At 38.6% G+C, this 27955-nt stretch overlaps 1 protein-coding gene across 1 annotated transcript; it reads left to right on the top strand.

Moving 5' to 3' along the window:
• Nucleotides 1–154: 154 nt before the first annotated feature.
• stk24a (serine/threonine kinase 24a (STE20 homolog, yeast)) lies at nucleotides 155–27036 on the top strand. The gene is made up of 12 exons (XM_053627092.1): nucleotides 155–1125; nucleotides 1215–1282; nucleotides 7531–7761; nucleotides 12544–12600; nucleotides 16415–16523; nucleotides 16654–16811; nucleotides 19167–19352; nucleotides 19534–19679; nucleotides 21786–21915; nucleotides 22370–22438; nucleotides 22801–22937; nucleotides 24093–27036. Exons 2-12 carry the CDS (start codon nucleotides 1238–1240, stop codon nucleotides 24121–24123), a joined length of 1299 nt encoding a protein of 432 aa, XP_053483067.1. The 5' UTR covers nucleotides 155–1125; nucleotides 1215–1237; the 3' UTR covers nucleotides 24124–27036.
• Nucleotides 27037–27955: the final 919 nt, after the last annotated feature.

The raw sequence follows: 27955 nt of genomic DNA, 5'->3' as shown, positions 1-27955 counted from the left end.
TTCATAGATGATGACTGTGTACTGTTATTAACATGTTTATAAAACATGTTTAGCAAACACGCCTAATAAATATATATATATATAATATAAAAACACGTACACCTGCGTGGCTGTAATGTTGAAAGTTTGTTTTTATTTTTTTTTATAGTTAGCCTACATTTGAGCAATGAACCACAAACCACTTCTGTCTCTCAAGCGCATGCGCCAGAGCGACAACGCCCACTTAAGCAGCGCGGGTCATGGCTGAATTTCAAATGGCTCACTGTTTCACATATAATGCACTTCATAGGGTGCAAAAGCTACAATTCTAGTGCTCTTATGTAAGGATCAGGAAGCCAATTGGGATTCAGAGAAAGGACCGGTAGTCAGACAATTTTGGACCGCGGTCGTCAAGGGGCGTGGTTAAAACTTATGACGGAAGAGCGATTGGTCCTCGCGACCCTTTTGGCTCCGCCTTGAAATAATCAGAGGTTTCAATATGGCGGAAGGCTACAGCGGAAAATGAGGAGAGCAGTTCAGTGCATTTGGTGAAATTTTGCGTTCTTTTAACTGTTTTAAATGTAGACACCAACTTATCGTTTGCTAGCCTTCGGATTTCAGATATAATAAGGAACCGAGCAGTATTGGCAGCTCTTCTAAGCGGAAGTTGAAAGTTAGCTAACTAGCTTGCTGTCCGTCCACCGAACTTATGCGGCAGTTGGCAAAAATAACCTAATCCTCTCCAGTCCAGTGACTCTGGCGGTTTATCGCGCTTAATCATCTCAGCACTGTTGCTCGTGTCTGGCATTCTTTTATTCCGTGAAGAAGTGCTGAAGAGCGGTGTTATGGATGTCAGAGTGGTCGAGGTGTAATTTCTCCATCGAGCCTAGCTGGGTTGCTAGCAGAGAGAACCACACAGACCCGGAGTCACCGCTAAGTGTCTGTGTTGTCTGTGATCAGTCATTTGAGTAGTTCGTTTTGCTCGCCGCAATATTTCCTTTAGTTGCCATCGTAACAAAAATAACTGTTCCTTTAGCTAAGCTAGCTAGCGGTTGTTTCGACCAGACGTCAACTTGGAACAAGGACGGGTTTCGCTTTGTATTCGCCTGGACATTATTGGAGTGTTTTCCTGGCTTTTGTGTTATGGTAAACCCTGCAAGCTGATATAACCACAGTGGTGGTCGCGTCCACTTGGGAGTTTTTATTTATTTTACTTTTGTTTTGTTTTGGCTAAGAGACTTGGTGTGAATAAGAAGTCATGGCTCGTCAGTCTCCTGTCCAGAGAGGACTTTCAGGCATACAGGTAACGCTAACTGGTTTATTCTCACCCACTGTCACACATTCAGCAGCAGCTTACAGTAGAAATGAACTATAATGTGAGAAGAGACACTTGTATTATAAAATGACAGCGCTGCTAAGCTCCACTAAGTGCAGTAGGATTACTATCTAGTAAATGTTTCACTTCAGCCTCTTTTGGGCTTTGGATAAATACACCTGCTACATGATTGTTCATCTTTGGAGTGAGTTTGTTCTGCCACCAAGACTTGTTTTTGTGCATTGTATGCGTTTTCCATCGTTTTTGCAGTAACTTCCGATTTTGTAATAAACAAGGAATACAAGAATCAGGCTGTGTTTCTACATGATACTAGTTCAGTTTCCTGGGGAGTTTCCTGAGCGCCACAAGCCCCGAAACAACACCGGAAGTAATGGTTGTGAGTGAAGCCACGATACTGTATGCATTTTTATTATCGTGCTGCTTCATCCGCCAAAGCAAGTGATTATATTGGAGCTTGTTTAGGGCAGGGGTTTTCAGTCCTATCCACAAAGCACCGGTATGACTGCAGGCTTTCATTCCAACCAAGCAAGAGCTACACCTGGTTTCACTGGTTTAATCAGTTCATATCCTCCAAACAACGACCAAGTGCCTCCAGTTTAACTGTAATGAAAGCCTACAGGCATACTGGCACTCTGCTGATAAGATTGAGTACCCCTGGTTTAGGGAAACTGGGTTAAAGGAATAGCATTGTTGCTAGTGATGTTGTGTATCCTTGTCTGATATCTTATGGAGCTAGACCATCAGGGATCAGACCTACTTTGACCCCTTTTACTCAGTCATGCAAGGAGGCCTGAGCGGTGCTGAACCTATTCTTAATCCCATCATCTTCCATCTACACAGCGAGATGTGACTGCATGTTGATGTGTCAGAATCAGGGTTTTTTTCTTCTTCTTTTTGCAACATAGTACTCGTAAGTCCTCGTGTCCTGTCCAGGGTGTGTCCCTACCTCACACACACAGTTCCTGGGATAGACTCTGGATCCACCATGACCCTGACCGGGTTTAGTGGTTACTGAGTGAGTGAGAGCATAGTAGGGATAGGCGATATGGACTTAAAACTATCACGATATTTTCTGGTGTTTATTGCGATAACGATATCAGTGGCGATATAAATATAGTACCATTCTCTGCTGTTTTTGGCTACAAGTGACAGCTTCTTGCAGTCTTGAGAGCCTCTGAAACACAAACATTGATCTAAAAGTAAAACTGATTTTCTGTAACCAAACCAGTTCCAGATTGTAGAGGTAGCTCCTCATTTAGCGATAAACTCCTCCTCAGCTTCACGTCCTCCTTCCGCTGTACTCGTTTTCGCTCTGCACGTGAGCTGCGAATGGGTCACAGACCATTGCACACCAAAATACGTCATCAACTAGGCTTTATCGTTATTATCGTGGGAAGATTAATTCTTACTGTGGGTAGAATTTCTACCGGTATATCGCAAATGAGAACATATCGCCCATCCCTAGAACATAGCAAGTGATTGTGACAGATAAACAGAAATGCGGCCTGGTTTTTATTTCTGTCCAGGATCATTCTCACGCTTGAACCTTCTGACACTTTTTGAGAACTCGAATACAAGCAGCAGTGACATGATTAAAAATTGAATAAACACAGTCTAAAATTTGATCCTGTTTTATTTTGATTGCATCCGATTGTATACGAAAGTAACATTCCTTTACAATGTTTGGAAAAAAGGAGAGATGGTGTTAGATTTAGGTTTCTTTTAGAAATCATTTTATTTTGACAGGTAGTGGTGGCATTGCGGAGAATTTCCAATACTGTTTCGATTGTAGAGTGGTGTGTTAACAGCTATGGGGAAGTGATTGTTTTTTTTGTTTTTTTTTAAACTTGTTTAATACTTGTCTGTCTTCTGTGGCAGGGGTCGACTATTCACTAGCTCTTTCACCCAGAAAAAGTAGGTCAGTGGGGTTGCACTTTTAATGCAATTAGAATGTGTTTAGTGTAGTGACAACGCTGTATAACCTAGTAAGAAAGAAACACCGCAGTATTATCAGAAATGTTAATGCAGCAACTCAGATTTATGTGTTCTTACATAAAGTATTCACAATTGACATGTAACACTGATGTTGTTGTTGTTGTTGTTGTTGTTATTATTATTATTATTATTATTATTATTATTATTATTATTCAGATTTGGAACATCCTGACTTGTGTCCTGAGAAAAAGTCATGCTTGTCTTGTCAATTATGCATTGAATTGCAGCCGTGATGAGTCTGAGCTTGACCTGGTATTAGAAACTATGTCAGTAGCGGTTGTAGTATAGCTCTGCAGATCTAGTGCCGCATCAGATAGGGCTTTGAGGTCAAGAGTCAAGCCCAAGCTGCTGACTGAGTAACCATTATGTGGCTTACCAGCACTGCAGCATTTTCCTTCCTGTCCCATGTCCCTGTCACACAACTCGGTTATCACCTGGTCCATTCTAGTGCTGTCACAGGTTTCAGATTGTTGTTTTTTATTTGTCATTATCTCTGCCAGTATGTCTCAGTATTGCTAAAGCAGTTATGTTGTATCTTACCATGATATTCATGCTCGTATTTTTTAATTTTTTTATTGTGGCTGTAAAGTTAGTCATAGCTTCTTTCTCGTCATCAAATGTACTTTCTGTTTTAACGGGAAATGATATAACAGGCAGACGTGCTGGCATAAACATGAATGCAATTGACTGATTTCTGTACGCTGGATAACAAACGAATGGATGAATGAAAAGTTGACAAATCACAAGTAAACTTCTAGTTCTGGTTATCTCCAGAATTGGAGAAAAAACAAAAGAACATGTTCAGATTTAAATATTTCTGCTTAATGATGTCCTGTCTAATACAACGTTTCTGATCTGAGAATGTGGTAGTTCAGTGGTTAAGTATTTGGGCTAGAAGAGAAGGCTGCACGTTCAAATCCCAGCACCACTGGGCTGTCACTGTTGGGCCGTTAACATTAATCTGCTCACTTGTAAGTTGCCAAATGAGTAAATATAAATGTAAAATACAAACCTAATCTACTTGTGGAAATACAGTATTATTGCCAAATATTAAAGAACTATAAGTGGAAATGAGTTCTCACTTTAATCAGCATCATCCACGCTAGTCTCTGTGTCATCATCTGAGGTAAAAGCCAATGGGGAAATAATTGTTGATTCAGTCTGTTCTGTTGGCTAAATATCTTGAGGTTAATGCGTTTTTATTAGGTCATTTCAACATTTCACGCTGTCCTCTGGAGCGAATATGTGTACACTCTTCTCTGTTTTGATGATGTGACATGCAGGAGCATGGCAGACATTTTGTCAGCCAGTACCTTATTAGAAACCGAATAGATAGCCTAATGCCCATTTTGCTGACACGTATCTGTACAGCAACTTGATCAAAGTGTGAGAACACACTTGACTAAAGATTTTAGACAGCTAAAAGTTTTAAGCAGACTGACTATTTTTACTACCATGTTTGTTAAACTGGGGGGCACGGTGGCTAAGTGTTAATGATGTTTGCCTCGCACCTCTGTGGTTGGGGGTTCAATTCCCACCTATGCCCTGTGTACACGGCGGTTGCATGTTTTCCGCGTGCTTCGGGGGTTTCCTCCAGGTACTCTGGTTTCCTTCCCCAGTCCAAAGATAGGCTGATTGACATCTCTAAATTGTCCTTAGTGTGTGAGTGTTAAGCTGGCTCCGTAGTCAGTGTGATATTTGCAGGCAGACAGCCAAGGTGAGCTTAAAAGGTGGCATAAATAAAACATTTCCACGTCTTTTGGAAAATATACAGATTTTGATGTCTAGATGTCAGAGTATATTATGTCAATTTAAATCAAATTAATTCAATTTTGGTTTTTGACTGGTTTCCAGAATTCAGCCACAGTAACATCTAACAGGTTTTCCCACAACACCACACACATCATAATATCCAAATGCCTGGCTGTGAAAAATTCATCAAAAACTTCAGGCAACTCACTGAATAATCTGAATTAAACACGTCCAGATTATTATAGCTCATTGCTGTTGAAATGAAAGCTTATTGCCAGATTGTGGCTGTAAATATTGTGTTTTCCCTCTGATTAGCTGTGGAGGGCTCCGCTGGCCCTTTAACTCCATTCCATAAGGTAGTGCACTCGTACATGTTAGATAAGTGTGCGTGAACAACGCCCCATTTTACTTTCATGATAAACTGTTTCCACCTGACTGCCAGGGCCAGTGTGAGTAATATTCAGCTGGAAGAGCACAAATGGAGTCTGTCAGGCCACAGGTAAAATCTTTGCTCTTCATTGTAACAAACTGATTTTTTTTCACTTTCCTAGTTTTGTTAGAGGCATGTTAATGACTGTTCCGTGTGAACGGTAAGAGAGTTTGTTTTGTGTGACAGATGTTCCAGGCTTTTTGTGTGTGTGGTCTGTTCTTTGTATATCAAATCTTCTTTATCAGGCCTGCAAATAATGAATCCTGTTCATACCTTTATACTGTTACTGTTCCAATACATGTTGGCTATATGAATAAAACAAATATACTATGTGTAAAGACTCTCAGAGACTGGATTATAATTCATTAGTCCAGACCTGTGACTGAAGGTGTGGGGAAATGCATATTGTGTCTGTATGTTAAAAAGCAACTCCAATTAATTTCTGAAAACCTTGCATTGTTTGTTTGTTTATTTATTTATTTATTTATTTATTCTGATCGTTTTAAATTTGAAACAAAAGTAATGTTCCTTTCCTGATGTGAGTGACGCATAGTGACGTCAGCTTTTGTACTTTGTCACAGGCTTTTATCAATCTTAAGAGTTAGAGGCCAAGTCGTAATAGGAGTTTACCGGTATGCTATAACTCAGAAACCAGTAAAAACAGAGTAGCAAACTACTATTCCAAACATAGCTGGTGTATTTGTTTGTCCCTTTTAGCTTGTTGCAAATGTGTCTGGTTTCTGGACTTTTTAAGGCTGTTTTATTTATTTATTTTATTCTACTTACATTGTTTTGTTTGCTTTCTTTTCCTGAATGTGCCACACAGAACCCATAAGTATCTAACTGCTTTACTATTGAGTGTCTAGTCAAATTCCTTTGATTTTAACATATACCAGCAAACAATGAAAATGAATCCTTCTGTGAACAGGGCCATTGTCTTTGTGTTTTGTGCAGCTCAGGTGGTGTAGTTTTCACTACCTGAGACTTCACTGGATTTTGGAACTTCATTTCAGTTCTTTCTTACTATGAAATGTAAATGTCACGTACATTCTTTAAACCATCCAAATATTATAATCATGTTTTTCTATGTGGAATTATAACCATTGTATATGATAAAATATAGTTTATTAGCATTATGCATTGAGTGTAGTGTGTACAAATCAGGTTAGCTATCCAAAAAGAGGTGGTTACAAAGACTTTAATTTCTTCAACTCCATCACCTCACGTTTAAACACATGTCTTGTGAAAGTAAAGACATAATAGAGACAACAAAGACTTTGCTGCTGTGAAGTTTGGTCATGGGCACAAACACATTAGGCTTTATAAAATCAGCTTGCATTCATTGGTTGAGCTATGAATTCTGCAACATATCAAAGAGTGCTTGAAGATAATGCGAGGCCATCTGTCCGAAAGTTGAAGGTGAACAGGATAATGATCTTAAGCACACTAGTAAATCCACCAAAGAATGGCTCAAAAAGAAGAAATGGAGGGTTATGGAAAGGCCTAGTCAAAGCTTGGATTTGAATCCCATTGAAATGTTGCAGGGGGATTTTAAACGGGCAGTACATGCAAGAAAACCATCTTGCAACTGAAAGAATATTGCATGGAAAAGTGGTCACAAATTCCAGCAAGCCAATGTCAGAGACTGGTGGACAATTATGCAAAATGCCTACAAGAAGTTATTTCTGCTAAAGCGGGCAATACAAGTTTCTGAGGCCAAGGGTGTACTTACTTTTTCCGCAGAAGAATATCACATTTATTGATCTTTCTGTTGAATAAATGCTTCAAAAGGCTAATTTTCCTTCTGGATCAACTTTATTAATAGGCAGTTTCAAAGATGATAAAATGTTTGCTTGTCCAGATATGTCAAAAAAGTAAAAAATCATTTCCATGGGGTGTACTTACTTTTTCACATGATTGTTCATCTTGCTGTCCATTGCCAGGTGAAATCCGGATGGACTTGGTTAACAAGGAATTAGCAAAAGCTTGTGTAATTAAAGCTAACCATGTCCTAATGTCCCTTTGTTTCTTTGTTTAGAATATTAAAACCGACCCAGAAGAGCTGTTCACTAAGCTGGAGAAGATCGGGAAAGGCTCATTTGGAGAGGTGTTTAAAGGAATAGACAATCGTACACAGAAAGTCGTGGCCATTAAGATCATTGATTTGGAAGAAGCTGAAGATGAGATCGAGGACATTCAGCAGGAGATCACAGTGCTGAGCCAGTGTGACAGCCCCTTTGTTACTAAGTATTATGGGTCATATTTAAAGGTAAGTGCATTATCACTAATAGTCAAATCATAGCGATGCACAATATGAGAAAATCTAAGATGTGTGTCTTATACTGGCCTGAATGGAACAATGTTGAAGCGATCCTCTTAATGAATATTACCATCATTTACCGTTTTAAAGATGTATAGGGTAGCCCAAAGTTTACGTGACTATTCTTTTTTGGGGGTTTGATTTGAAAAGTTCTCTTATCCTGAAGACAGCTTGCAAACACTGTAAATGCCAGACTGTAAACCACGCACAACAGAAAGAGTTGTACTATTGAATGGACACTGCGGTGGGAGTACAGAAAGAGATGTGGTCAGAGAAGTGTTTAGGAAGATGCAGATGTAGCTGGAAACAGGACAGTGTGGGCCCACACTTTTCATATTTGGGATTATCATACAGTGGATATAAAAAGTCTACACACCCCTGTTAAAATGGCAAGTTTTTGTAATGTAAAAAAAAGGAAAGCAAGATAAATCATGTCGGAGCTTTTTATACTTTTATTGTGAGATTTTAACCTATTCATTAAAGGGAAAAACAATAAGAATCAATTGGGGGGCGGGGATTAAAAAAAAAAAGTACAATAACGTGGTTGCTTAAGTGTGCACACCTCTAAGCTAATACTTAATTAAAGCACTTTCAGATTTTATCACAGCATTCAATCTTTTTGGGTATTTTGCCATTCTTCCTTGCAAAAGCATTCCCACTCTGTCAGATCGGCTGGGTATCTCCTGTGCACAGCCCTCTTCAGGTCACCCCACAGATTTTTGATTAGATTTATGTCTGGAGTCTGGTTGGGCCATTCCAAAACCTTGAACTTGTTTTGGTGAAGCCATTCCTTTGTTGCTCTGGAGGTTTGCGTTGGGTCGTTGTCAGATTGAAAGGTGAAATTCCTCTTCATCTTAAGTGTTTTAGCAGAAGCCTTAAGGGTTTGCACCAGAAATGACTGGTATTTGGAGCTATTCATAATTCCCTCCACCCTGATTAAAGCCCCAGTTCCAGCTGATAAAAACAGCCCCAAAATATGATGCTGCCATCACCATGCTTCCCCATGGGGATGGTGATCTTTTGCTGATGTGCTGTGTTTTTTGATGCCAAACATATCTTTTGGTATTATGGCCAAAAAGTTCAACTTTGGTCTCATCAGATAATTAGTCCACATGGTTTTGGGAGATTGGACATAATTTTTAAAATCTATTTATTGCCACCCTACCTCATATCCCAGAGATGTGAAGAATTCAGGAGATTGTCACATGTAGGGGGCAACCAGTACTTACCAGAAATTGCTGCAGTTCTTTTAATGTTGCTGTAGGCCTCTTGGCAGCTCCTGGTCTTCCGATCAATTTTAAAGGGACATCCTGTACTTAGTAGTGTCACTGTCATGCCATGTTTTTTCAACTTGTTGATTATTGTCTTTAGTGTTCCATGGTATATCCAATGCCTTGGATTTTTAAATTTTTTTTTGTAACCCTCTCCTGGTGGATGATATTCAACAACGAGATCCCATACCTGCTTTGTAGGTTCTTTGAGGCCCATGGCTTTTCTAGTTGGCTGTTACCAAGAAGTGAGAGAAATCCTATAGGAACAGCTGTACTTTATTTAGGGGTAATCAACCAGTCACTTTAATTGATGGCAGGTGTATACTAATTAGTATTTAACATGAGTTTGGATGTGATTGGTTGATTCTGAACACTCCGACATTCCCACTTATAAAAGGGTGTGCACACTTATGCATGATGGGTATTGGAAGTTTTTAGTTTTTTTTTCTTTTTCTCCCCAAAAATATTTCTGGGTGTTTGTCTCTTGTTATTTATATGTTGCATTTTCACAATAAAAGTGAAAAAGGTTCTGACATGATTCAACTTTACAATCACAAAAACCTGCCATTTTTAACAGGGGTGTGTAGACTTTTTGTATTCACTGTACATTAACAGCTTATTTTAGACTAAAGAACAAAGCTCTTTCTGCGATTCGTTCCCACTCACTGAACACATTGTGTGTTTTGCTTAATTAGAAGCCCAAATATGGTTTTCTTTTTGGTTGTGAATCATACTTGTGCTCAGCATTGCTTTAAGTACAATAAACCATCTGGTATTTTCCCAAATTTTGTTATTTTCCAAAAGTTGTTTTTGAAAGCAGTCTTCCAGATATATACTGAAGTCGGGTCAGAACAGGAGTTCTCTCTCTTCTCTTAAATGATCTAACCATTGTTATTTTCTGTGTTAACAGATTACGGTTTAAAGCTGCTATTTAAAAACATGCGGAAAATGTGTTTGATTCTCCATTTTGCACTGTGACGTGACATTTCTGTGTGAAACTGCATATTTGGTCAGAGTGTGATAGGTTTATGCACAATGGGCATTCCAAAACAAGCATCCCAATGTAGATGCTGGCCTACAGTCATTTGTGGAGGACTGGATGTTCACTTCCTGCAATACCACTGCCCTTTCTGGGTATTAAAGACCTTACCAAAGCAAGCAAATGGTGTGTTAACAGAATATTCAGCTAGATTTTATTTCATAGAAGTTGTTTTAAAGAACTACTGATGAAAGGTTTGTATTGGGACTGGGATCCTGTGGGTCCTGTCAAAAAAGTCACAGAAGTGGGCAGTTTATATTATTTTGCGTGTGGGAGTGGGCAGTCAGATATGAAGCTTGTGGGAGTAGGAAAGACCACATTGAGAGTGTATAGGATGCTTGCACAGTGCAGTATGCCACATTTACTGCTTTCATTCATTCATCTTTATTAAATGCTTTATTCTGGACTGGTCACTGTGGTTTAAATGACTAATTTGTTATGTTTTGATAAATAAAACCAGCCAAGTTAATGAGAAAATACCACCAGGAGGTGCAAACATAGTAACGACAGTAGTGGGCAGGATTGGTTAGAATTCTTTTAAAAGTGGGCGATAACGCGATTGGGGGAAAAACAGTACCATTGTGAAATACTTAAACAAGCCCATCTGGCCCCAACAACCATGGCATGTTCAAAGTCACTTATGTTTTTCTCTCCATTCTGATGTTTGATGTGAACATTAACTGAAGCTCCAAGCCTGTATCTGCATGACTGTATGCACTGTGCTACTGCCACACGATTGGCTGAGTAGATAATTGCATGAATGTGTACAGGTGTTCATAATAGTGTATATGGTGTGTGTGTCCGTATAAATACCCTTACCTCTTAAACATGGCTACAAAACTGTACGTGGTGTATTTTATATTCAGATTCACGTTAAGACAAGTTAAGGCATACTGTTTAGCATTATTATTTCTGTATTCATTCTCCACAGAATTTTTCCACCTCTGATTAAAAGAAAGGGCTGCACATTACACATTTCTGCTTCTAAGAATCTGTCTGGAACAGACTTGGTTTCTTTTTCCACCTTACTTTCTTCATTGTTGCTGATCATTTCCTCTCAGAGGCTGCTTTTTCATTTCCTGCCTCATTGTACTCTGTGGTCACTGAACGGCACCACTATGCAGCAATGATTTAATTTTTATCCTATATAAGCATGTAGCTTATGAAAGGCATAGTTAAATGTAATTCCTTCCCATGAACATCAGGGAAGTTGCCAAACTGCTGTTTCTTTGCCATTCTGTTTTATCTAGCTGGAATGACTGTCAGCTTAATTCCTCCAAATTGTCTTCCAAATTCAGTTTGTGGAAGTCCCTTTTTTATATACCATATTCTCACATTCTTTAAACATGTGTGTATGTTGTAATGAACAGTTCCTTTTAAAGGTTTATATATATTTATATATTTATATGCGCGCAGAATGTGATTTATAAATTACCCCAGCACTTGTGCACAAATGTGATTTTAAATGGCAGTATCATCTTGGATCCATCATCCAAGATGATGGCCTATACTGATTACATAGCTTGGTATGTGGGTCTAATTTGTAGAAACATAGAGCTCAATTCACATGTGAAAACAGGGGGTTTCTTAATACTTCCATTTAAAACTGATTTTGGCTACTTTTTGTAGCAAGAGACCCTTTTAACAGTAAAGTACATTTTATGGACCTGCTCTCTCTGCTATGACCTTTTTTTTTTTTATTTTTTATTTATTTATTTTTTTTTATTTTAAACATGATCCATCTATTTATTTGCCATTTATTGGAATCAAATTGTTTTTATTACTAAACGTTCCACTCGCAGAACACATTAGGTTGAAGTCGATATTATATATAGAGCTTTTTGTTTTTATTTAGGTTTAGATTAAACTTCGATTCAAATAACCAGTCAAATAGGCTGATTGCGATAGAAACCGTGTATGTTATTTCCAGATCCTTAAAAAAAAAATCACAGATCCATTGGCCATGCTTCATTTTGAGAATCTCTTTATTAGTGGATTATAACATGATAACCAGAAACTTCAAGGTACAGATCCTGCATTTCAAGCTTCATGTTGGATAAAGGTAGTCATTAACTAATAGGGCTGGGTGGTACAGCTAAAATCACAACGTTTTAAAATCCATTTCTTGGGGATTAAAAAAAACAAAACATATTGGATAATTTATTATTCAATCATCATTTGTTATAAATGACACCTTCGTGGGCACATGATTTTGTTTAAGTTTTTATTTTGGACCTGCTTACTGGTAGTTGATATGAATAACTTTCACGATTTTGTTCTTCATAACTCAACCATATGTTCATGGTAGCAGGTCATGTGAGCTCTGTTGTGGGTTTTGGTTGTTTGCTTTTTGCATGACATGCTTCTGCGTTCTGACATGATGTCCTAATGTCTCTTGTTCTCTTGCTCTTTCTGTTTCAGGGCACAAAATTATGGATCATAATGGAGTATTTAGGAGGTGGATCAGCATTAGATTTGGTGAGTAGTACAGTGGTGCTTGAAAGTTTGTGAATTTGAGAATTGTTTTTATATTTCTGCATAAATATGACTTAAAACATCATCAGATTTTCACACAAAAAAGTAGACAACAAGAACCCAAAAATAATGTACTTGATCATACAGTTATGTGAAAGAATAACTATACTCAATGGAAATTGTTGGCTTTTTTGACATTTGGACAAGCAAATATTTGATCATCTTCGAAACAGTGCCTATTTATGAAGTTGATAGACTATCAAATGACACATAAAATTGACATTTTGTAGTAATTTTCACTATTTAAATTAACAAAAAACAGATCAGTCACATGCGGAAAAAAGTAAGTACACCCCTACGTTAGGGTTGCACAATTATTCGAATATCGATCTCGATTACAATTTTGACTGCCCACGATTACATGAACATGATCGACCACGATATTGACGTTTAAACTCTGCTCATATAAAAGTCAGTTGCATATCAAATCAAGCACTTCCTAAACTCACAGCCAGTCACCATAGAGCGGCGCAGGGATGATGTCATTTTGTGCTGACAAACCCCAGAAATGAGTTAGCATTTTAGCGATTCAGGTGGGAAGTCATGACTCTAACATGCTGCTAAATGGGACTACAGACGTTGTCAGAGACGTTAAACGTCATCACGCCGAAAAGGAAAAAACTTTGCAGATAAACTGGTTCAGGTATGCTGTGCACAATTTCCAAAAAGCTTGGTGATGGTGATGTTGAAGTCGAGCGACCGTGGTGTAGTTCGTTTATAGCATACGGTTAGCTGTTTATTTCTGGCGATTGTATTTAGGCTTCAAACTTCATAAAAGTTGTGTTCATTTTTGAAAATTATCTTGATGCAAAAACGTGTTAGTATTGTAAACTTTGTTGATCACAGATCTTATTTTTTGCGATAATCCAAAAGCCTATGGGAAAAACCTATTGGGTTTTTGTCAAGGGAGCCAGTACGATGCTAACTTCCGGGTTCCGGTGCAAAATGACGTTGTCCCTGCACCACTCTATTGGGTGATTTGGCTGCATCTTTCCTCCTGTAAACACTGTTATTGTCTTTTGTGCATACGCCTGAATTGTTTTCATTTAGTTGCATGTTATATTTGATTGCATATTTTCATTTGGTTGATGACATTTTTATTTTTAATTATCCTATATTTTGGGTACAATTTTATTTATATTTTGTTTCTACGAGATGATGCACATTAAGGACCAGTCTAATTTGATGCAGAGATTTGTACATTAGTAGGAATGTAGCACAACATGGAGGTGAAAGCAGTGGTCTGTTTATTTACATGTGAAAGTGCAAAAAAAAAAATGTTGTCCTTAAAATCAATGAATAATCGTGATCTCAATATTGATTAAAATAATCGTGATTATCATTTTGGCCATAATCGTGCAGCCCTACCCTACATTTATTACACCTTCAAATTCATGTAATTAGAATCAGGAGTTCTAATAAGATTAGGTGCCAGTGATTAGAACCTGCTTAGGGGAGTGCAGGTGTTATTTATACCCCTCTCATATCTAGTGTCTGGTGTTCCCTTTGCTTTTGAGGTGTGTGGTGTCATCATGCCAAGATCTAAAGAGTTCTATAAAGTTGCTGATGCCTAGGAGTCTGGCAAGGGATTTAAAAAGATCTCCAAATTTCTGTCTGAGCAAAGATGCAAAATTTCATTACAGGATCTGCTAGTAAGTCTTGCAACTGTTGGTGTCAAAGTGCATGCTTCTACAATCAGAACGAGATTGCACAAAGTTGACCTGCATAGGAGGCGTGGCAGGAAAAAGCCTTTGCAAAACTACAGTTTGCCAAGACCAGGCCTTTTGTGCTCTGGACAGACAAATCAAAGATAGAGTTGTTTGGCTACAGTAACAGAAGACATGCTTGTTGCAATCATGGGGGGATTTGAAATGGGCAGTACATTCAAGAAAACCCTCAAACATCTTGCAATTTTATTGCAAGTTGTTACAAATAAAAAGTATATTGCATGGAGAGTGGTCAAAAATTCCAGTAAGCCTGGTGGACAATTATGCAAAATGCCTGCAAGAAGTTATTTCTGCTAAAGGGCGCAATACCAGCTTCTGAGGCCAAGGGTGTACTTGCGTTTTCCGCAGAAGAATATCACATCTGTTAACATTTGTTGAGTAAGTGATTGAATAAATGAAAAGCTATTTTTACTTGTGGTTTTATTCAAGTATTTCAACTTTTATTAATAGGCACTGTTTCAACAATGATCAAATGTTTGCTTGTCCAAATATGTCAAAAAAGCCAACAATTTACAAGGGGTGTACTTATTTTTTTCATACGACTATTTATCGAGGAACATGATCCAGTATTACATGTCTGTGGAAAAAGTATGTGAACCTTTTGCTTTTAGTATCTGGTGTGACCCCCCCCCCCCTTGTGCAGCAATAACTGCAATTAAACGTTTTCGGTAAATGTTGATCAGTCCTGCACATCGGCTTGGAGGAATTTTTGCCCATTCCTCAGTACAGAACAGCTTCAACTCTGGGATGTTTTTGGGGTTCCTCACATGAACTGCTTGCTTCAGGTCTTTCCACATTGCTATTGGATTAAGGTCAGGACTTTGACTTGGCCTTTCCAAAACATTAACTTTATTCTTCTTTAACCATTCTTTGGTGGAACGACTTGTGTGTTTAGGGTTGTTGACTTGCTGTATGACCCACTTTCTCTTGAGATTCAGTTCATGGACAGATGTCCTGACATTTTCTTGTAGAATTTGCTGGTATATTGTTCCATCAATGATGGTAAGCCGTCCAGGCCCAAACCAATGATACTACCACCTGCATGTTTCACAGATAAGAGTAAGTTCTTGTGCTGAAATAAGTGTTTTCCTTTCTCTAAACATAATGCTTCTCATTTAAACCAAAAAGTTCTACTTTGGTCTCATTCACCCACAGAACATTTTCCAGTAGCCTTCTGGCTTGTCCACGTGATCTTTAGCAAACGGCAGAAGGGCAGCAATGTTCTTTTTGGAGAGCAGTTGCTTTCTCCTTGCAACCCTGCCATGCACACCATTTGTTGTTCAGTGTTCTCCTGATGGTGGACTCATGAACGTTAACATTAGCCAATGTTTGAGGCCTTTAGTTGCTTAGAAGTTACTCTGGCTCCTTTATGACCTCATGGACTATTACACGTTTTGCTCTTGGTGAGGGTAAGAATGGTCTTGAATTTACTCCATTTGCACAAATCTGTCTGACTGTGGATTGGTGGACTCCAAACTCTTTAGAGATGATTTTCAATCTTTTTCAGCATGATGAGTATCAAAAACTCTCTTTTTGAGGTCCTCAGAAATCTCCTTTGTTCCTGTCGTGATACACTTCCACAAACGTGTTGTGAAGATCAGACTTTGATAGATCTATTCTTTAAATAAAACAGGGCGCTCACTCACACCTGATCATCATCCCATTGATTGAAAACTCCTGACTCTAATTTCACCTTCAAATTAAACTGCTAATCCTAGAGGTTCATATACTTTTGCCACTCACAGATATGTAATATCAGATCATTTTCCTCAAGAAATAAATGATGAAAGCATAATATTTTTGTCTCATTTGTTTGACTTCTAGTTGTCCATTTTTAGGACTTCTGATGATGTTTTAAGTCATATTTATAAAGAAATATTGAAAGTTCTAAAGGCTTCACAAACTTTCAGTTACCACTGTATGTAACATTCAGCATGACAAGTTAATCTCGGTTCATATTGAGTAGTCCTGTGAAGTATACCACAGTGCCTATACGTGTAGGGTCCATCACACTGTCCCCTCTGTCACAGCTGGAGCCCGGGCCACTGGATGAGTACCAGATTGCTACTATACTGAGAGAAATTCTCAAGGGGCTTGAGTATTTGCATTCAGAAAAGAAAATTCACAGAGACATTAAAGGTATTTTAATAATGTTGTGAATATATTGAGAGTGCATTGTGAATAAAGCTGCATTATCAGTTCTGACATGGAAATTCATCTCAAAGCCTAACGTGTGTGTGTGTGTGTGTGTGTGTGTGTACATCCACAGCTGCTAATGTGCTGCTGTCAGAGCAGGGTGATGTGAAGCTGGCTGACTTCGGTGTGGCAGGCCAACTTACAGACACTCAGATCAAGAGGAACACATTTGTGGGCACTCCATTCTGGATGGCACCTGAGGTCATAAAACAGTCAGCCTATGATTCAAAGGTAAGAACCCATCACACCTCCTGACCAAATCAGATATGAACTCAGCTACACATTGATGTAGGGATCTTGATGCCATTTTGAGTGTATACTGATACAGTGTAACAGACAGCCAAGTGATCAGATATGCCTTTCTTTATCTCTTCAGAAATGCTATACAATTTCCTTGTTTCTTTTTGTGTCTTTGTTTTGCTGATTCAGATTATGTGCAAACTTGCATTACTGTGGTGACTCACACTAAACTTCCTTATTGTTCTGAACAGTCTATGAAACATGGTTCATACAGTGTTGTGTAATTCACTCGTTTCTTGTAAGGGATGACATGGCAGATAACGAGACATCATGTAGGCGACTTGTTTTTTCATTCTATTTCAGTGAATTAGTGAAGGAAGTGTTTATGTGGATTTCAGAGTTCTGTGTTTGTTTAAAACGTCCATTTGTGTTGCAGACATTTTTATACCTTATAACATGTATTCCACAGCATTCTATATCAATGTACGTTTGTTTTTTCTTGCACACACTGTTTGAATTTCATTGTAAACAATGTGCAGCTTTGTATTGTTTTGAATTGCACTGTGCCTATTTATGCCTCCACCACTTGGGGCCCTCTAAAGCTGTGTGCTTTGTGAAATGTATATAAATTTCATTTAGCTCTACTGTACAACATAACAGCTATTTCATGGTAGTATTGTCCACAAATAACGAGTTACCCCCTTCACACCCAGTTTTTAAGTAAAAAAAATAAAATAGTGCTTCATCTTGCCTTGATTGCTGACGCCTTTGAGAGTGGGAAGTCAGATAACAGGTGCACAAACTAGATAAATGTTTATGCAAAATGAGTAGAATACCATACTTGATTAGTACAGGATAAATACAACGATCAGCCATAACATTAAAACCACCTGCCTAATATTGTGTAGGTCCTCCTTGTGCTACCATAACAGCTCTGACCCATCAAGGCATGGACTCCACATGACCTCTGAAGGTGTGCTGTGGTATCTAACACCAAGACGTTAACAGATCTTTTACATCCTGTAAGTTGTGAGGTGCAACTTCCACAGATGCTTTGATCTGATTGAGATCTGTGGGATTTGGAGGTCAAGTCAACACCTTGAACTCTGTCATGTTCCTCAAACTATTGGTGAACAGAGAGTATACAGTTGCCATGAAGGAGTGTACTCAGTCTGCAACAATGTTTAGGTAGGTGGTACGTGTCAAATTAACATCCACAAGAGTGCCAGGATCCAAGGTTTCCCAGCTGAACATTGCCCCATCTTGCTGCGTCTGCCGGCTTGCCTTCTTCCCCTAGTGCCACCTGGTGCCATCTCTTCCTCAAATAAGTGATGCATACTCACCTGGCTGTCCACATAATGTAAAAGAACACGTGAATCATCAGACCAGGCCACCTTCTTCCATTGCTCCATGGTCCAGTTCTGGTGTTCGTTCAGTGGTGGACAGGCATCAGCATGGCACTCTGACCGACCTGCGGCTACGCAGCCCCATGCGCAGCAAGCTCCGATGCAGTTTGTTCTGAAACCTTTCTATCATAGTCAGCATTAACTTTTTCAGCAATTTATGCTACAGTAGCTCTTCTGTGGGATTGGACCAGACGGGCTAGCCTTCACTTCACTCGCGCATCAGTGAGCCTTGGGCGCTCATGATCTGGTCACTGGTTGTTCTTACTTGGACCATTTTTGGTAGGTACTAACCAGTGGATACCAGGAACACTCCACAAAACCTGCAGTTTTAGAGATGCTCGTCTACCTTGCAATGTGGCCCTTGTCAAAGTTGCTCAGATCCTTACGCTTGCCCATTTTTCCTGCTTCCAACACATCAACTTCGAGAATTGACTGTTCACTTACCGTCTAATATATCCCATCCCATGACGGGTGCAATTGTAACACCATAATCAGTGTTATTCATGTCACCTGTCAGTGGTTTTGATATCGTGGCTGATCAGTTTATATTCATTTATTTACAATCATAGTATGAGATTTGAGACCGGGTTTAACAAATGAACAGAGTTTTTAAAGAGACGCTAAGAGCTTGCATTTGTGTGATGGCTCCCTGATCACTCCATGATGATAAATATGTGTTAAAAATAGCTGGGTGATAAATATAGCTGCAAAGTCTCTAACACTTTTTTACAAGTTTATATCGAACCTGTCAGCCAAGGGGATGAGCTTTGACCTGCGCTCTAATGTATATCACATTTAATCATCCATATGCACCAGACCTTTTGTGATCCTCGTTCACTCTTTTCTCATAGGAAAGAGTTAATGAAGTAGAGTAAAAGCATGAATGCATGTGAGTGTTGGTGAACTGTTTTATCCATTAAGTGATGCGCTTGTTTTTCAGGCAGATATATGGTCATTGGGTATAACCGCGATCGAGTTGGCCAAGGGAGAGCCGCCCCACTCTGAACTGCACCCCATGAAGGTTTTATTCCTCATCCCAAAGAACAACCCGCCCACTCTGGAGGGAAACTACAGCAAACCGCTAAAAGAGTTTATAGAAGCCTGTCTCAACAAGGAGCCAAGCTTTGTAAGCATTCATTATTTCAGTACTGTTGTATCTACATGAGCAACACAATGTGCTGTTTCTAATGTGCCACTTGATTTAAAAGCTTTAACTTGATCATATACTTATAGGACTTCGGATTTGCCTGTCTGTGAAGTTATACTTTTTTAAGCTGTACGCTTATGTTGTATCTTTCTCTCTGCAGAGGCCTACAGCCAAAGAGCTGCTGAAACATAAGCTTATTGTACGTTACTCTAAAAAGACCTCGTACCTCACAGAGCTCATTGACCGGTACAAGAGATGGAAGTCTGAGCAGAGTCGAGAGGATTCCAGCTCCGACGAGTCTGACTCGTAAGCACAGGCTGATTGCTTTTTTTTTCCCCCACCATTTTTTTACTTCCAACATCTTGGTACACATTGGTTCAAACCAAAATTGAACAAAGGTACACAAATGACATATATAGTATTCAAAATGAGTAGAATAGCATACTGATTCAATACACTTGGTTAAATTTTAACTGGTAAACTGACAGTAAAACACAATTTTAATTTACAACACAATCTATATATAGTGCCCTCCACTAATTTTGGCACCCTTGGTAAATATGAGCAAAGAAGGCTGTGAATGTTATTGTTTAACCTTTTGATATTTTGTTAAATAAAATTCCCTCTGCTCTCATGGATATCAAACAATTGCAAACACAACACAGGTTTATCAAAAAAATCTTTGTTAAAAATGTGTGCCACAATTACTGGCACCCCTATGAATTCATATGAGGAAAAATATGTTATAGCTGTGATGAGCAGCAAAAGGTTGTTGAGCTCCACAAAATGGGAAGTGGCTATAAGAAATTAGCACAAACATCGAAAATTCCCATTTCCACCATCAGGGCAATAATTAAGAAGTTCTGGAAATGTTATGAATCAACCTGGAATTGGACGTGTGTCTATAATGTCTCAACGCACTTTGAAGAGAGTGGTTCGAGTGGAGATTGCAAGAAGGTCACAACTGAAATTGAAGAAATTGGTTGCGTCTTGGGGTCTGAAAGTCTCCAAAACTACAATCCGAAGTCACCTACATCACCACAAGTTGTTTGGAAGGGTTTCAAGAAAAAAGCCTCTACTCTCATCCAAAAACAAACTCAAGTGTCTTCAGTTTGCCAGACACTACTGGAACTTCAAAGGGGATCGGGTTCTATGGTCAGATGAAACCAAAATAGAGCTTTTTGGCAATAAACACCAGAGGTGGTTTTGGTGCACACAGAGAGGTAGCCATATGGAAAAGTACCTCATGCCCACAGTTAAATATGGTGGTGGCTCTTTAATGTTTTTGGGCTTTTTTTACTGCCAGAGGACCTGGACATTTTGTTAGGATACATGGCATCATGGACTCTATCAAATATCAACAGATATTAAATGAAAACCTGACTGCCTCTTCCAGAAAGCTTAAAATGGGCTGTGGTTGGATCTTCCAGCAGGACAATGATCCAAAACATACATCAAAATCAACACAAAAATGGTTTACTGACCACAAAATCAAGGTTCTGGCCATCCCAGTCCCCTGTCTTGAAACCCATAGAAAACCTGTGGGGTGAACTGAAGAGGAGAGTCCGCCAGCATGGACCTCAAAATTTGAAGGATCTGGAGAGATTCTGTATGGAGGAATGGTCTCCGATCCCTTGCCATGTATTCTCCAACCTCATCAGGCATTATAGGAGAAGACTCAGAGCTGTTATCTTGGCAAAGGGAGGTAGCACAAAGTATTGACTAAAAGGGTGCCAATAATTGTTGCACACCTATATTTAATGACGATGATACTTTATTTATCACACATACATATGCACAGTGAAATTCTTTTCTTTGAATACCCCAGAATGTCAGGAAGCTGGGGTCAGAGCGCAGGGTCAGCCATGATGCAGCGCCCCTGGAGCAGAGAGGGTTAAGGGGCTTGCTCAAGGGCCCAACAGTGGCAGCTTGGCAGTGCTGGGGGTTGAACCACCGACCCTCCGACCAGCAATCCAGAGCCTTAACCACCAAGCCACCACTGCCCCCAGATTTTTTTTTATAAATGTGTTTTGTTTGCAATTGTTTGATATTCATGAGAGCAGAGTATTTTTGTGATTTGAACAAAAGCTCAAAAGGTTAAACAAAGATGATTTTTCCACAGCCGCCTTTGCTCATATTTATCAAGGATGCCAATATTAGTGGAGGGTACTGTATACTGTCTATTCATTATTTTGAGTATTAGGATTATTTCAGGTAACAGGCAAGGTAGCCTGGCATTATCCGAATTTTCTTAACTTTACCACATGGGAATTCTTAAATTAATCATACCAGTGAATGTCATTGTAGTAATATGTATTATTGGTTAACATTTTATTTTGCTACAGTTGTGACAGTATTCCTCTGCCCTTTTTGGCAATTCCAGTTAAAATCAGTCTCTGTGTCTTTACTCAGGGAACAGGATGGACAGGCCTCAGGTGGTAATGACTCGGGAAACGATGATTGGATCTTTACCATCAGAGAGAAAGACCCCAAAAAAATCCAAAATGGAATCATGCAGCCATCGGAGCTGGACCACAGCGAGGTGAAGGGGAGAGAGAAACTCTCAGCCTTATACATGTGCACAGGGGTCCATTAGATGGGGAGGGGGAGCACAGAGAATGCTTTTGTACTGAGCGCAGAAATGTGTGGATCATTCCTATGTACGATTAGTAAATGCCATTATTCTGATTGTGTTTATTATAAAACCTTCTTGTAATTACTGAATCAGAACCGTTCCAGATTAATGACCGCAGTAACGGTTCCCTTTGTGTTCATTTGACGTGTGAGGCATTATATTTCTCTGATAAAGTTCTAGCTAATTTTTAATGCCTTTGTGCACAAATGTGTATATAGTGTTATAGGTTTTTTTTTCTTTAAATCCCCATCATTGACCAAAGCTTAAGTTCATGTTTAGTTTGTAAACCACCACAACCAGCATCTTTGTCAGCAATCCATGCTGATATAAATATGTATAATTGTGGTTCTCTCTCCCACAGGTACAGAGCAGTGCGCAAAGGCCTTTGTCTCAGAGCCTGTCGACTATTATATCTCCGTTGTTTGCAGAAGTAAGAACTTAATCACATTTATTCGCAGTGCACTTGTTAGACTTCGGCGACTTGCTATTTTACTGAACATTTTTGTGTATTAAAAAAAAAAATCACCCATAGAATTTAGTGTTGCATGCAGGCTCCATAAGTAACGTCTGCTTTTACACACTACGTTGATTCAAAATATGGAGCTGTGCATATAAATAAAAAAAACAATCCCAGTGCTGATAATAATAATAAGCTGCCGTATTGCAGTGCAAAGCAGCAGCCTCCTCTTGGCTTGTGTATGTGGGTCAAATAAACCGTTTGAGTACTAGGCCTGTTGCTGCTGAGTACCACAGGAGAGTTAACAGTTTACCAGTTGCTCCTCTCTCTTCCAGCTGAAGCAGAAAGGTGAGGCGAGTAATGGAAAGCCAGAGGCAGTGGATGAGCTGAGGGAGGCCATATTCCTGGCAGAAGAGGCATGCCCAGGCATCTCAGACTCCATGGTCACAGAGCTAGTACAGAGACTGCAGAGGTATGATTCATGGATTAAAGTTCTCCAGCACCTCCACAGATTTAAGTCATATTCATCTAATAGAGTTCTCAACTTAATTTACATTCAATTAAAGCTTCTTAATTACAGAATGTTATGTATTTTATTGCTGTATTTTTTTTAAATTAATTTATTTTATTTTTGGTGGGGGTAATTCTAGGTAAATGTATGTAATTCCACATTTCAAAGTGGTTACACAAATTGACTATCTTAACTCTCTGGTACTTGACACGAAGTCTCATGGAGCATCAGGTATGAGAATGAAGCAAGCTTCTTGACGCTTGTGGCCATCTGTGTATACGCTCGTTTTTCTAATGGCACAACTTGAAATTTATGACACACTGACATTTTTGGAGCCACTGGATTGAAAAAGGAAAAAATGACCACTACAAGGAGTAAGTGGTAAACATGAAGCTCTTAAGTGTTTGCAAATGACCAACAGCTGAGCTTTGTCATGGCCATGTCCATCAAATGGACTCCACCTGTAAAAGTAGGCAGTAGTTGGCTGTTTATTGACATAGCAGACTCTAGAGCAGGGATATACAACTAAAATTTGTAATGTTCCAGTTACATTAAAAAAAAAAAAAGGATTCAAGAATACAAAGCAATACTATTCCTTCTATCTGGAGAAGCAGCTAACATGACTAAATGGAGACAAGAGTTGGCATTTAACCTTTAATCATTAGTGATTTAGTTCATGGCTATAAATAAGATATTTTGAAGTGGTTATGTTTGGTTTTGTAGCGATCCTTCATGTTACCAATTTTGACTCGTTTCTCCCCTTTCTGACCAACTGTCTCTGGTCCTGTAGCTAGGTCTGATGAGCTGCCTAAATAATTTACAGAAATACATGTGACTGGCTGCAACTGACAGTCTGCTTCCGGAGTGCTAATGGGTCTTGTTTTGAAAGCTAGACTTGTTAAATGATGGCCTTTTTTATTATTTTTTATTATTATTATTATTATTTTTTTATAAATAAAATACATTGATCAGTAAACGGGTCTGGGTCTGCCAGTTGTCACCCTTGCTCTAGGGAAAGCTAGTGGTCTGGTTATTCATAGTAATAAAGGTAATTAGAATTAGACCTTCCTCTCTGCTTGTCTTTCTGACTAACCACAGGTATGTTCTTTCTGGCAGGTTTGCGGTTCCCCGGGCCTCATCTCACTGACTGCTTGCTGTGGATTCTCCTCTCTCCCTCGTAGTGTAGCCTCTCACTCACACACTCACACACACACACTCACTCACTCACTCAGCCTGTACCTGGCACACTTATTTTTTATTTTTTTTATTTTTGGTTTACATATCAGGTGAATGGGTAGTGTTGTGGAGGCCTGGCTGGGTTTCGACTCGGACTCAGACACACCCCTTCTGAGAGCACTGCACCTTGTTCAGCACACACAGGGGCGGAGCAGCAGGTGGTTGCACCAGCCATGTGCAGGTTCTTTCCAAACTGTATGTGTAAAGTAGTTTGCGTCTTAATAACACGATTTTATCGTTAACCGTCTAGTGAGTGCAGATTCAGTGGCAACATGAAAACTAATTCAACTGTCATGTTGGGAATTACACTGATTCATTTCATTCACGCTCTAGCCAAAAGAGATGGCTAGTTAACATTTCAGTAGAGAATGTATGTCAGAACTTAGTTGAAATGCAAGGAGTGGTTGTTATATGGTAGGTGTACATGAGTATTTTATTATTATTATTATTCAGTAGTTATCAGCAGGTCAGTTTTATACAATACCCTGTTTTACACATGTCCCTTCGCTAGTGTAAGTCTTACACTATGGTATTTAATACAAGCTCTGTAAAGTAGGCAGACAGTTTCGTTAGAACTTGGAAAGTTGGTGCAAACCAGTTATTGAATGTGCAGTGTGTGAGAACTTTAAGGTGTGTGTGCATGTGCTATAGGCTCCCAGCAGTGAAGTCATGATGATCCTTTATTATTATTTTTTTTTTAACTCAGGTATCCTGCTCTCAGTAACTGGAGTCTTCCTGAGAGGCAGACTGAGCGTGCTCAACTGGGTGTGTAAATGTGTGTGTATATAGGCTTCCAAATATGTCATGGAGGTACGCTAATGAAAACACTGTGTTTAAAAATGGCCAACTGCTCCTGTAGATACTGTTCATTAAGATATATACGTCAACTGGCCATCACTGAGATTGCCTTGTCTTTTAATTTGCTTTTTTTTTTTTCCTTTTAAATCATTTGATTACATTTTTTCATGGATTGAACTGAACGCTGCCATTGGACCTATTATCACATCTTTGTTCTTCTCTACCTTCACAGTGCCATTCATACTCTCCTATTGTTTCCATTTACCAATCTGTTCGAGTCCAACGCTTAGGAAATATATTTTGATAAAGTTGCAATCCCATGTATTATTTTCTTTCTAATCATTTCAGTCATGGAAAAATAATGCTGTATACTATGATTTTATTATTATTTTTTCTTTAAAAGCTCCAGACTATTTCACCAAACTCCAGTCCTTTTGATTTGCTGTAAACTTGTCATATGCCGCTAAATCCTCATGTCTTCCTGGAAATTGAAATGGTACAGGGTGTTTTTAAATGTACCAACAGCTTGAATTGCACTTAGATAACTGCCTTCTTACGATACATGAATTAGCCATAAGACATAAGCATGAAACTTGTACAATGCATTTCACCTCCTTAGGACTGCTGATGTGAGCACCCTCTACAACATCCATGAGGTCTCACTGTGGTGCATTTCGAATCTGTTCATTGCTCATGTACATTTACTGTCCGTAGTGAAAAGCTAGCATCAACAAACGTGTTGTGGTAGAACTGCACTTGTGCTTACCCTTAATCTTGTTTTAACCTGTAACTGCATTTATTCACCAGGTTTTAAAACGTTAATCCAATGAGTTAAAGCTGTAGCGTAAAAAATAGCATGGGATTCTGAGCGTAAGGCAATTCTAGATAAATCTCTTTTCTAATTGTTTGGGGACATGGCTGCTATCACAAGCATGATGCATATGCATGTGTGTAGCAAGTGTTTTTTAAAATCCTGAAATCCAGCTGTTTAAATTCATTTTAAAAGGCTTTATGCAAACATTTACTAAAATTTGAATTTTTGTGCTTCTTAAATGGCACACTTTGTTCTAAAAACAGTTTGGGAAATGTAAAGCTGTTCTTCAAGACAGGAAATTCGAAACAATTTAAAGACCGTAATTTTTTTTTTTTTTTTTTTTTTTTTTAAGAAATTTAGAAAGAGATGGAGAACAAGACACTGACCATGAAACCACTAATAGTTCAGAGAGCATCATGAGCAGTGATGTTTCTTTCATGTAGTCAGGTGGAAAGTAACTTTTTGCTTAGTTATCGTCTTAATTATGATCAAATTATAATATACTTATAATGTGTCATAAGACTAGATTGGAATTATTCATTTTAAAACTGAAGAACAGGACTGAGACTGAAATGATGAGGCTATTAACATTCTCGAAGAAACAGTTACTGAAAGACGAAAAGAAGCTGAATTTTCTGCAAGTGAAGCTGTTCAAATCATTGCTGGTTTAATGTTTGTGGTTCTGTCTCCAAATCCCACAGATGGCATTTTAATAGGAGCAGAAATCTGCACTCGCGTTCAAACACTGTCCTGTCGATCAGCCTGTCTGTTTACTACAAAGTGCCCCCCCCCCCTTTTTTTATTTTTGCCCTTGTAGAGAGATTTTTTTCCCCTATATATTGATATTTGCACCTTTTCCATTTCGAGTCTGAATGTTTCCCTGTGTGTAAGCTGTAATTTTCTGAGATCACGGTTTGTCTTGTTTATCTTTGTGACTGAACTTTCTTGAGTATGGCAATAAATTAGGCTGTCAGGTTTCTCAGCACAGATATATTCTATGGAACAGAATTCAATATTTTTATAAGTGTAAAGTGCAGTATTATCTCTCGAATGAATTACACCATATGCTATCTAACTGATTTTCAAACAGTGTAATTTTCTGTAACATTGCTGAGTGTATAGTCTTGTACATAATTCTTGCTTTTGTCATCAAATACCAAGGTACTGAATTCCTTGCAAGCTTTTAAGAAAAATAAAATGATGATAGTTTGATTTGCCTGCTATGTGATGTGTTGGTGGAAATAAGTTTATTCTTGTTTTATTTTTTTTTCTGAGCAGAAAGTGTTCTCCCTCAGTTTCCATCTAGAATAACAGAAATTGCCATTCACTTCTCAGAAGTAGTTAGTACATGCTATTCTTGGGTCTAGGCCTGGATTTTGTCTATTATAACAATAGAGTCATTACTATCATGGATTAAGATTCCATTAATTTATCATAATTTCCAGTCTTTTCTTTTTAATAATCACTACCATGAGTTCAGCACAGCAAGTTTTATTCATACATCAAAAAACAAAGATCAAATTTTCTCACACTATATACAGGTATTACATACAATGTTTATACACATATTACATATTTTATACAAGAAAAATATACATAAAAATGTAAACTTTTGTATACAAAAAATACCTTAGACATTAAACAAGGACCAATAACAAAAGGTGACTAGATTATTAGCTCATCCTATCATTTAAAAACAGTTATACAGTACATTCACTGAGTATAGGAATTTGTCAGCCATTGTTCAGCTTTTAAGCGGTTTCAAGTGCCAGTGGAGCCCTGAAGATGGCTTGCTTTAGAGGGTTGACTCAAGTTGACTGTGCAGTAAATCTCAATGCAACTTAGATCCCGGGGGTTAGTACAGCTGTAGGGGTATGACACGATGACGTGGTACTGAAAAATTCAGTACTCAGAACCATTTCTGAATCAACAAAAAGGCAATACTCCTGTTTGCAGAGGCATGATTTATAAGAACAAAAGAAACTCACTGATGCTTTAGCATGATCACACTTTTAAACCAGTCCATGGGAGTTAAAAAAATCAAATTACATTTGAATGTTTCATTTTGATTTGTTTAAAAATAAAAATAATAAATTCAGTATGCCCATCACCACACTGGCATTCCAATGAA

Source organism: Ictalurus furcatus, chromosome 6 (assembly GCF_023375685.1).
Source record: "Ictalurus furcatus strain D&B chromosome 6, Billie_1.0, whole genome shotgun sequence".
Lineage (NCBI taxonomy): Eukaryota > Metazoa > Chordata > Actinopteri > Siluriformes > Ictaluridae > Ictalurus > Ictalurus furcatus.
Note: the sequence above shows the minus strand (reverse complement) of the source record. Positions and strands in the feature narration are given on the sequence as shown.

Coding starts and splice junctions, on each gene's coding strand:
- stk24a (XM_053627092.1), top strand. CDS start 1,238: ATGGCTCGTCAGTCTCCTGTCCAGAGAGGACTTTCAGGCATACAG. Junction 1,283..7,530: donor GAGGACTTTCAGGCATACAG/GTAACGCTAACT, acceptor TTCTTTGTTTAG/AATATTAAAACCGACCCAGA. Junction 19,353..19,533: donor TCAACAAGGAGCCAAGCTTT/GTAAGCATTCAT, acceptor TTCTCTCTGCAG/AGGCCTACAGCCAAAGAGCT.